Genomic DNA, 11,804 nt, shown 5'->3' with positions numbered 1-11,804 from the left:
AAACACTATAGAGGTCCTATTTATCATGTATATTTGTGTTTATATTTATCATGTGACAAGAAGACCTTGAGTCTCTGCTAATTATAAGCTTGTTCAACTTTGAACAAATTATTTAAAGTATTTTAATCTTAGTTTTCTCTTTCAGGGAATATGATAATATTAGTTATTTTGGCTAATTTCAGAGTTGTTAAGAGTATCAAATGGGTATCAATATAAAATGTTATTGTCCTCTGGAGCTCATATAATGTTTAAGAAGAGAAAGAACGAATGGAGAATAATAATGAAGGAAAATTCAGGGTTAACAATCAGCCATAAAATCCACCAAAATGGAGATGTGTAAAATCACACAAGACATATTATGAACATGAATAGATCTAATCTCAAATTCTAATTCTGCTACTAGAGTCTTATCTAGTGTTGGACACTTGATGTGTTAACTGTTATGTGGACTGACTGATGAGTGTAGTATAAACAAGGTTAGCCACCACCACACAGCTCTGAGCAAATGAGAAAACAGTGCTCTTTCTTGGGATGGAGAATGTGAACGGCACATTGGCTGTTCATCAGTTTATATATGTGTCTCAGAGCACTAGGTATCCTGAGGTCAGGGAATGAGTCTTGTTCATCCGTGGAAGCCTGGAAATTAGCACACACCCTGGTGCACCCTAATGACTTACTTGTGCTTACAGAGAATGAAGGAATGAATGGCACCCAGCACTTTATATTGGTTGGTATTATTAAAGAGTCATGTTCCTTTTTAGTTATATGAGTTCTTGAGGGGTTGAAATAGGTTGCAAACATTTGTGGGTCCATTTCTTGTTATTTAGTTAAGATCCAGAAAGGTAGGGTATTTGCCCAAAGATCACACAAAATGGTAAATAAATTTGATTCCCAAATTTGTGCTTTTTAATGATCCCCACTGACTTCCAAATGATAGATTTAATCACTCAGTCAGCGAGTCAACTCAATGCATTACTTTGTGCCCAGTTTAGGTTGAATGTTAAAAAATTAAAAGACTATTTCATCATGATAAAGAGCTAAAATTTTGAATCAGAATAACTTGACTTCAAATCCCAGCCCTGCTAACTTTCTCCAGATGCAAGCAAGTAACTAAATGTCTGAATTCTTCATCTTGCATGCCTGTGGAGTGGGATTCATCTCTCCATGATGTGTGAGTATTAAGTGAGGTAAAGCAGCACAGCCTCTAACTTGGTGATGGGAACATAGCAGATGATCAATAAATCATATCTGTAACAGTGTAAGTCATTATTAATCATGGCTTCCACTTATACAAAATGATAAATTATGATAAAATTAAAATTCTTTTTAGGCTAACAAAGTAATGAATTCTGATCATAATGACATAGTTGTGTCTGAAGAGGAAGAGCTGGGGAAGACTTAAGTGAAGCTTTGGGACTTGTGTTATTCTTTGAAGGCTACATGAGACTTTATATTGGGGGCAGGACATTTGTAAGGAAGATTGCATTGTTTCAGTTTATACTAGCATCAACTATATAATGAACCATTCCAACAGAAGTTTCCATCTGTGGAGCAAAGAATGGCAATAAGTCAACAAATGCCTCAAAGAGGCATTATAGTTCTTAATTTCTTTCCAAAAGATTAAAAACCAGTTTTAGGTTTCTTTTTCCTCCAGGAAGATGTTGGATTGAAACCTAAGATTTCACATGTAGCAAAGAAAGTTAATAAAAAGGTTTGAAATGATTCCTTAGCACACTATTGTTTTTCCAGAATTTGGGAAATCTGTATCTGTGCTAATGATTCAAGTGAACGTTTTTTTTTTTTTTTTAATATTTTATTTATTTTTGAGAGATCACAAGTTAGGGAGGGGCAGAGAGAAAGGGAGACAGGGAATCTGAAGTGGGCTCTTCACTGACAGCCGTGAGCCTGATGTGGAGCTAGAACTCACAAACCACAAGATCATGACCTGAGCTGAAATCAGATGCTCAACTGACTGAGCCACCCAGGTGAGCAGTTTCTTAAAGAACCAAGAAGATACCCTGATACCTTTTCTGTATAAGTGGCCCTCCCACCACTAGTAGCAAGAGTGAACTCTGCCTGTCTTGATTCTGACCTGTCAAAATCGCCTTCCTGGGGGTGCCTGGGTGGCTCAGTGGGTTGAGTGTCCAATTCTTGATTTCAGCTCAGGTCATGATCTCATGGTTCATGGGCCTGAGCCCTGCATCAGGCCTGTGCTGACAGTGCGGAGTCTGCTTGGGATTCTCTCTCACCTCTCTCTTTCTGTTCCTCCCCCACTTGTACTTGCTCTCTGTCTCTCTCAAAATATATAAATAAGCTTTGCAAAAAATTATCTTCCTGACCTCTTCCCTACCTTGAAAATCATAGGACTAATCTCATTATTTTATTTAGCTCCATGTCACTCATTACAAAGCTGAGGGTTGTCAGCTATATATAAGCCCTCGATTCCTACAAAATAATGTGCATACATCTCTGCATATCCCCTTCACTGACCTGGGCTCCCACTCCTGCCCAGCTCCTGAAATCATTACATCGTGCGCTCTGGAATTTACAGTCGATCTTCAACATAACCTAATACATTCTTAACCTTTCCCCTGGAAGTCTCTTTGCCTACTTGGTCTGACCAAAATCAGGTTCCTGGAACAGTTGTTTTCTCTCCCATCTCCCCCTTACCACTGAATCTCACAATCTTTTCGACCTTGTAAACATCAGAACACTCTAATTTCTGTCTGTCTTAACTCTTTTCTTTGATGGTGTGCATTTAACATATGCATGCCGAACTGTTAAAGATTGGCAGTGTGGTTCAAATTAATATAATCTGAGGCAGCCAGTCATCTCCTCTAAGCTCTGGATTACATATCCAATTATTTATGCAACACTCTACTTGGATGGCCACAAGGCATCTCAGACTCAACGAAATTATCTCTTTCCCTCTTTCCCCAAACACATGCTTCTTTTACCCTATTTTGTGTATCACTATACAGAACCTAGGAGTCAACATTGAATCCTCTCTTTCTCTCATATCCCTTTCTCAATTTATCAGGAAATTCAGTCAGCTGTACTTTTGAAATATATGCCAAAGTAGATAATTTCTCATTATCTCTCTCACTACCATTTTGGTCCAGGCAAATCATCATCTTTTACCTAAAGTATTAGAATGGCCTCCTAATTTTTCCAACACTCTTCATCCTTATCCTGCTCAATTCAATTACCAACAGATCTACTAGAGTGGCCTTTTTAAAAAAGAAGTCAGATTATGCCTCTCTTTTCTCTAAATCCTGTAATGTTTTCCACTCTCACTCAAAATGAAAGCTTAAGAACTTAATGTGTTGTATGAGGGGTCATTGTGGCTTCTCCCTGCCATACCTCTCTCATCCAAACTTTCCTTCCCACTACAGTGTTATTGGTTTTCTTGCTGTCTCTAGAACAATCTTGGCATGATCAAATCTTAGCAAATGTATTTGCTGTTGTCTCTGTCTGAAATGCTCTTTCCCCAAATATACTCAAGACTTGCCCTCCTGCTTTCTTCACTGTTTTGCTCAAAGGTATCATTTTATGGATGAAGGTCTCCCAGACCATCATATTTAAAATTGTACCCATCTATTTCTAACTTTACCTATCCCCTACTCAGCTTTTTTTTTTTTTAAATGCCATACCTACTATATATTTTCCCTACTCATTTTATTTTATATCTGCTTTCTAAAATAGAAATTGCTGTTTTCACATGTATTTCCAGTATTTTTGACAGTCTCTTGCTTAAAGAAGCAATTCAGCAAAAATTATTGAATAAAATGCATCACTGGATCAAATATCTAATTGCTGCGGTAGGAATTAATATCTTAAGTATTTTTTATCTCTAAACTTTTTCACTGAAATTTTAAAATGGGTAAAATTTTCAGACTTCATTTTGGAAGGATTCTGGATTTAGAAAAATGAGTGGAGTGGGGCGCTTGGGTGGCTTAGTCGGTTAAGCGTCTGACTTTCGCTTAGGTCATGATCTCGCGGTTTGTGGGTTCGAGCCCCGCGTCGGGCTCTGTGCTGACTGCCAGCTCAGAGCCTGGAGCCTCTTTCAGTCTGTGACTCCCTCTCTCTCTGACCCTCCCCTGCTCACGCTGTCTCTCTCTCTCTCTCTCCTAGAAATAAATAAAAATATTAAAAAAAAAGAAATAGAAAAATGAGTGGAGATTCAATGATTGGATTTTAGTGGGCTTCAAAATGTACTTTTATAGTTCATAACGGTGACAATGTATCAAAATTTATATTGTTAATATAATATAAACTTGGCTGCCTCCAAGTGTTTTCAGGTGGTGAGAATGGAACAAAAGGAAAATTCACCTACACCTTGAATTTTCCAAGAATGGTTATACTTATTAATGCTTATTAAGTGGCAAACAATATCATTAGCCCTATTTTATAGAGGGAGAAACTAAGGCCTGGACACATTAGTTAATACCCAAGGTGACTCAGAAAATAAGTAGATCTTACTGGCACAGCTGGAATGGCCACTCATATAAGGAGAGAGATATCTTGGTGTGAAAAATTGGAAGTAAGTATATGACAGATAGGAGAATAGAAGGAGCTTGGGAGGAAAGCAAATGACATAAATAATTATATCAAGCTTTGATTTCACCCTTATCTTTAAGCTCCATATTATACTATCTACCTCTCCATACAGATATAAGATCAAACACTCTGTCCAAATCATAACATCTAACAACTATGTTGTTCCATTTTGCATTATCAGCCCATTTTGATAACCCGTAGGCAGTGATGTTGTACACTACCCAAGTTCATAAATTCTGCAAATGGTAGAGGTGGGATTTGCAACTTTTAGCATGACCTTAACATGGCTTCACATCAGGGATATCTGAACGCAAAAGTTAACAATATCATTAATGTAATGAAAGTTAAAAATTGTTATTTTCTAGGTGTTTTTAACATTATTCATTCATTCATTTATATTTAGAGAGAGAGAGAGCAAGTGTAAGCAGGGAAGGGGCAGAGGGAGAGAGAATCTTAAGCAGGCTCCGTGACCAGCACAGAGCCTGACACAGGGCTTCATCTCACTACCATGAGATCATGACCTGAACCGAAATCAAGAGTTGGACACGCAACCGGCTGAGTCACCCAGGTGCTGCTAGATGTTTTTAATTCCTTGTACATAAATTTTGACTCTCTTTCCACCAAGTGGTGAATTATATACATAATGTGTAGTATACTCTACTGAGACCATTTTAGACTAAGGACATGTTTTATTTAACGATCTTTTACTATCATTTAACAGTGTTCTTGACACAATGGACAAGACAAAAAAGGTTATTTGAAGTAAAATTAATTCAATTTCACATTAATTTTACTAGGCTATTCTAGTTTAATACAAAGAATAATTGGTGGTTGTTTTGTCAGCTTTGACGTGGGAGTCTGTGTTGTTCCATTTAGCAATAAATCGGTGGCATGGTGTATGTCCTTTCTTTCCTTCTTTTTACCTTAAATCGGTTCTCTATGAAGAGATTGAGATGCATTATCTCCAAATCCTTTTTCTGGCATCTTGTATAATAATTTAATTATTGGCTGGCTCAGTTGGTTAAGCGTCTGACATCAGCTCAGGTCATGATATCATGGTTCATGAGTTCGAGCCCCACGTCGGGCTCTGTGCTGACAGCTCAGAGCCTGGAGCCTGCCTCAGATTCTGTGTTTCCCTCTCTCACTGCCTCTCTCCCACTTGTGCTCTGTCTCTCTCTCTCTCTCTCTCTCTCTCTCTCTCAAAAATAAGCATTAAAAATTTTGAAAAAAAGGATTGCATTTTATTGTCACAACCATGCTTTGGTTTTAGAGAGTCCTGGGAGCAAGTTCTTGCAGTACTGAAATAAGACACAGAGTAGACATGCTGACTGATTTCAGTGGAGTCCTCTCCGTTTATAATTCTGGTTCGATTTTTCTCATTGCTACAGGGCAGCCATATAATCCCCACTGATGCCCATGGAGAACAGCACTGAGGTGACCGAGTTCATACTTGTGGGATTAACCAATGGCCCAAAACTGCTGATTCCTCTCTTCTTAATCTTCTCCTTCATCTACCTTGTCACTCTGACCGGGAACCTGGGGATGATGGTGCTGATTCTCTTGGACTCCCATCTCCACTCTCCCATGTACTTTTTCCTCAGTAACCTGTCTCTCGTGGACTTTGGTTACTCTACAGCTGTCACTCCCAAGGTCATGGCTGGATTACTGATAGGAGACGAGGTTATCTCCTACAATGCTTGTGTTATCCAGTTCTTTTTCTTTGTAGCCTTTATCACTGTCGAAAGTTTCCTCTTGGCCTTAATGACCTATGACCGTTACGTAGCAGTGTGCAAACCCCTGCATTACACCAGCACCATGACGACAAGTGTGTGTGTTTGTCTGGTCATGGGCTGCCATATTTGTGGTTTCCTGAATGCATCCATCCACACTGGGAATATTTTTAGGCTCACCTTCTGTAGAGCCAATGTGGTTGATCACTTTTTCTGCGATGCTCCTCCTCTCCTGGCTCTCTCATGCTCAGACAACTACATCAATGAGATGGTTATGTTTTTTGTGGTGGGCTTTAATAATCTCTTTTCTGTTTTGGTCATCTTGATCTCCTACCTGTTTATATTTATCACTATTCTGAGGATGCGCTCATCTGAAGGACGCCAGAAGGCCTTTTCCACCTGCACCTCCCACCTCACTACAGTGTCCATCTTCTACAGGTCAGGTACCTTCATGTACTTACAGCCCAGCACCAGCCATTCCATGGACACAGACAAAGTGGCATCTGTGTTCTATACCATGGTCATCCCCATGCTAAACCCTGTGGTCTACAGCCTGAGAAACAAAGAGGTCAAGAGTGCCTTTAAAAAGGCCATGGGGAAGGCAAAGTCTTCTATAGGATTCATATTTTAATTATAAAGAATCAACAATAAGCACTTTCATCCACCTAAGATCTATTTAGAGAAAATACCTGTCCAGCTCACAAATTTCTAATTTGTTATAGTAATTTTCCCAACTATTGATTAAGTTTTCAAAACCAAAGCCTTAAAAAATATGATACCTAAGAATAGGTTAAGAATTACCCATAAATATGTTCTTATTTTAAAAATTCTTTTTTCTTAAATTTATTTTGAGAGAGAGAGAGAGCAAGCTGGGAAGGGCAGGGAGAGAGGGAGATAGAGAATCCCAAGCAGGCTCTGCACTGTCAATGCAGAGCCTGATGGGGGGCTTGAACTTAAGGACCATGAGATCATGACTTGAGCTGAAGTCAAGAGTCAGACACTTAACCGATTGAGCCATCCAGGTGCCCCTAAAAATTCTTCCTAATAAACATATCCATCCACACTCCCACATGAACGTGTATACTCACGTGAATATATGCACAGACACACACATAAAAAATTCATGAGAAACTCATGAAATCCTAATACCACAGAGAGATTAGTTTAGACATACATGAGATAGGTCTATTGGCATAGTAGAATTTAAAGCAATTATTTTGGTGTCTCACAACACATTGTTTCTTTTTTTAAATTATTTTTTAATGTTTATTTATTTTTGAGAGAAAGAGACAGAGCATGGGCAGAGGGGGGGCAGAGAGAGAGAAAAGAAGACACAGAATCTGAAACCAGCTCCAGGCCCTTAGCTGTCAGCACAGAGCCTGACACGGGGCTCAAACCCAGGTATGGCGAGGTCATTCATGACCTAGGTTGAAGTTGGATGCTTAACCATCTGAGCTATCCAGGCACCCCATCTCAGAACACATTCTTAACATAAATAGTTCACTTAATGAAAATATATATATATATGTGTGTGTGTGTGTGTGTGTGTACACATATATATATGTTTGGTTTTTAAAAATTATATATATACGTTTGGTTTTAAAAATTACTTTTACTTACCTTTCTGCATATGAAAAAGCAATGTTTTATATTTGAAAAAATTGAACTGTGTGAAAATACTTTCAAAACTCCTTGAGTGTAGACTTATTATTGATTCTTTGTTTTTGTTTCTAATAAAAATATATCTTCACATGGGCATTTATTTTTCTAGCCAAATTTCCATATTAATGAGTCCTATCTAAAAATAATACATTTTTATGGAAGTTTAATAGAGAAAACATATAACAATACAGGGAAAAAAAGGACAACAAGGCATATTTTTATTCACTTAAATAAAAATATCACGTTTGATACTTAGATTTTAAGCACCAAGAATTACAATCATATTAATAACTTATTTGTATGTAATGCTATGCATTTGTTAATGTACAAATCTACTAAAATTTGGAGTCTCACTATGTCAAAACTTCTGAATCTATACGTATGTCTATTTCTTTCTGCAGCTTCAGGGAGTTTTGGGCCATTATTTTTTCAAATATTCTTTCTGCTCTTTTCTATTGAGTGTCTCAATAGGCATATATTGGTACTCTTGCAGTATCCCACTGTTCTTTGGGACTGTTTATTTTTTCTTCATTAAAAAAAATTTCTGGGTCGCCTTGGTGGCTCAATTGGTTGGGCATCTGACCAAGGTCATGATCTCGCAGCTTGTGGGTTTAAGCCCCACCTTGGGCTCTGTGCTGACAGCTCAGAGATTGAAGCTTGCTTCAGATTCTGTGTCTCCTTCTCTCTCTCCCTGCTCACAATCTGTCTGTCTCTCTCTCTCTCAAAAATATATAAACTTAAGAAAAAATTTTTTTTAATTTCTGTTTTTCAGATTGAAGTGCTCAACTGATGTGTCTTAAAGTTTACTGATATTTTTTTTCCTGCCATTTCCATCTGCTGCTGATCCATTTGTTGAACTTTATATTTCATTTATTTTTCTTTTCAACTTAAGAATTTCTGGGGCACCTGGTTGGCTCAGTTGGTTAAGCGTCTGACTTTGGCTCAGGTCATGATCTCATCGCTCCTGAGTTTAAGCCCCAGGTTGGGCTCTGTGCTGACAGCTCAGAGCCTGGAGCCTGCTTTGGATTCTGTGTCTCCCTCTTTCTCTACCCCTCCTCTGCTCACTCTCTGTCTCTCAAAAATAAATTAAAATATTAAAAAATTTCTATTGTGTTATTAAAGATAATTTCTATATCTTTACTGATATTCTCTATTTGGTGAGACATTGTTCTTATACTTTTCTTTTAACATGGTTTCCTTTAGTTTTTTGACCACATTTATAATATCTGATTTAAATCTTTTTCTATTAAGTCCAACCTTGATATTAGTCATGCTTCCCTCTTTGTGTGACACTTTTATTTTGCTATTAAAATATTGGCATTTTAAGTACGAAAATTAGAATGTTCTAGAAATCAGGTCTCCCCACTGCCACCACCTAGGATTTATTGTTTTTGGTGATGCTGTTTGTTTGGTTAGTGATTTTCCTGGATTGTTTATGTTAATTCTGCATTTTTTCTTGTGCATAGCCACTGAAGTTTCTCCTCACTTAGCTGAGTGGTCAACTAATGATTGGACAAATTTTTTCATTAATTCTCCCAAGCCTTGCACAGGAGTTCCATATTTTTGTGTTGGAGCATCATTTCAATGCTCTGGCATTTTAAAAATCTGCCTTAATTTACACTTCTTCCTATGCAGAACCTCAAATGAAAGACTATGTCTTTCTCAGGTCTTTCTGGGCATGCAGTCTTGCACGTGTGCATGGTATTTTGGGATCCCCACACGTATACCAGAGTATTTCAAAGCCCACTATGGATTTCTAATTTCCCTAAAAATCGTTGTTTTTTTAATGTTTCTTTTTGAGAGGCTGTGAGTGGGGGAGGGGCAGAGAGAGACGGAGACAGAGATCTTGAAGTGCACTCAGTGCTGAAGGCAGAGAGCCTGGAGTGGGGCTAGAACACATGAACCACAAGATCACGACCTGAACCGAAGTCAAACACTTAACCGATTGAGCCACCTGGGAGCCCCTCCTTAAAAATCACTTTTAAGAGTATGGTCAGGTGCTTGCTTGGCCTCAACCTGTGCTGCCATCTCAGGAAATTATGTTGGTGAACAATTGCTTCTCAACGTTTTTACAAATGCTCTAGAAATAAGGCATTATTTTACAGGGTGAACTGCGTCAGGTGAAATAAAGATTAAAACTGTGAATGGAACGTTTCTAGAAAGCTGCCAGACAGGTGAACTAGTGACATATCTTGGGTTTGGGGGCCCTTTTAATTTAATAGTGACATCTCTTGGGGTTTGGGGCCATTTAAGGGACTCCAAGTACATTCTGCTCTCTTCAGTTGGTGTCAGGCTGATGTTTTTCTCAGCTCCTGTGGTTCTGAATCTGCTGGTTTTCAAAGCTAACACAGAATTGGGGAGTAGGGCAGTGAAGATGCCAGAAAGCTCATTATTATTACCTAGATTCAGCCATTTTTCTTGAATAAACACGCTTTGGATTGTTGCAAGCCTTTGGTTAATTTCTAGAGCTTTGAAAGTTTTAGGAAACCTCTTTCCTGTGTTGTCTTCACTTTTATGAAGGGGCAGATTTTCAGAGGCCCTTCCTTTACCATTCTGGAAGTGCTTCTCCAGGCTATTTAACATCAGCTTCCTTTTTTATTCCTTTCCTGAGTACATTGTTCTATATTTTCAGAGGACATATTAAAATCTGTAATTATGTATTTATCTGTGAGCTTAAGGTCTCTCTCCCATCCAATCAAAATGTACTCATGCAGAAACCATATCTTTTTTGTTCTTCTGTGTATGCTCAGACTCTAACACAAAGGCTGAGTTGTGTCTTATTGAGTTGGAACTCAATAAGTGGTTTGTTGACTTAATATATTCATTCACAGATGAATGAATATGTCTTTCAATGTCATTATAATCGTGAATAATTGCTGAAAGCAATGTTGCATGAGCCTTCTTGAAGGATTTATTGTTCTTTCTGTACTGATGACCATGTAGAATTCCTAAGGAAGGTAATGCCAAGTTTTGATTATTCTTAAAGATATCCTGCATTATCAGGAAGAAATGGTTTTGAACACTGAACTAGGATGCATAAATCTGGAATCAGCATTACTACCATCCTTGCAAAAAAATCATCAGGATTCCTGCAATTTTATGATTTTTATTAAACTCCTCAGAGAGCTGAGCTCACAGGGCAGCTATCTAACTGAAAATATAATCAAAGATAGGCATCTCCCCAAAGAGACGGGTTGAGTGCTAGCCTACCTGTGGCAGAGGCTCTTAGGTTCTATAGTAACTGATAGAAGGATTCATCAAAATTTTTTAAAATATTTTTATTTATTTCTAGGAGAGAGAGAGAGACAGCGTGAGCAGGGGAGGGTCAGAGAGAGAGGGAGATACAGACTCTGAAATAGGCTCCAGGCTCTGAGCTGGCAGTCAGCACAGAGCCCGACGCGGGGCTCGAACCCACGAACCGCGAGATCATGACCTAAGCGAAAGTCGGACGCTTAACCGACTAAGCCACCCAGGCGCCCCTCATCAAAATTTTAAAATTAATGACTGAAGGTTTAGTATGAGTTGATATGAGAATATAAATACTCGCAAATGTAGACAAAGGGAGTTCACACTCATGTACATGCTCTGCTGTACAGACCTTCCTCAGTGTTTACAAGAAAGATTGAGGATGGGGTGAGATTTCTGAGAGGGCTGCTCTCCTGGGACTGACCCAAGAGAAAGGAACAGCAGACATCACAGAAAAAAGTTCACCCAGATTCCTCTCCCTTACCTTTCTATAGAATTACAGCTTAAGTCACTGCTGCCCTTAGATGCTGATAAAATTCACTGGAACTCATATAAGAAAAGAGAATAAAACCCTCTACCCGTGTGAGTGGATCAGGATAATGTCCT

The 11,804-nt window shown here is 38.5% G+C and overlaps 1 protein-coding gene across 1 annotated transcript; it reads left to right on the top strand.

Annotated features, from left to right (window-relative positions):
• The first annotated feature begins 5,973 nt into the window (after positions 1-5,973).
• On the top strand, positions 5,974-6,921 carry LOC144218791 (olfactory receptor 5B12-like). The gene has a single exon (XM_077748759.1). It carries the CDS (start codon positions 5,977-5,979, stop codon positions 6,919-6,921), a length of 945 nt encoding a protein of 314 aa, XP_077604885.1. The 5' UTR covers positions 5,974-5,976.
• The last annotated feature ends 4,883 nt before the right edge of the window (positions 6,922-11,804 follow it).

Source organism: Crocuta crocuta, unplaced genomic scaffold (genome assembly GCF_008692635.1).
Source record: "Crocuta crocuta isolate KB4526 unplaced genomic scaffold, BGI_CrCroc_1.0 scaffold323, whole genome shotgun sequence".
In the NCBI taxonomy this organism is placed as follows: domain Eukaryota; kingdom Metazoa; phylum Chordata; class Mammalia; order Carnivora; family Hyaenidae; genus Crocuta; species Crocuta crocuta.
Note: the sequence above shows the minus strand (reverse complement) of the source record. Positions and strands in the feature narration are given on the sequence as shown.

What these genes read in the sequence shown, in the direction of transcription:
- LOC144218791 (XM_077748759.1), top strand. Translation starts at nt 5,977, where the DNA reads ATGGAGAACAGCACTGAGGTGACCGAGTTCATACTTGTGGGATTAACC.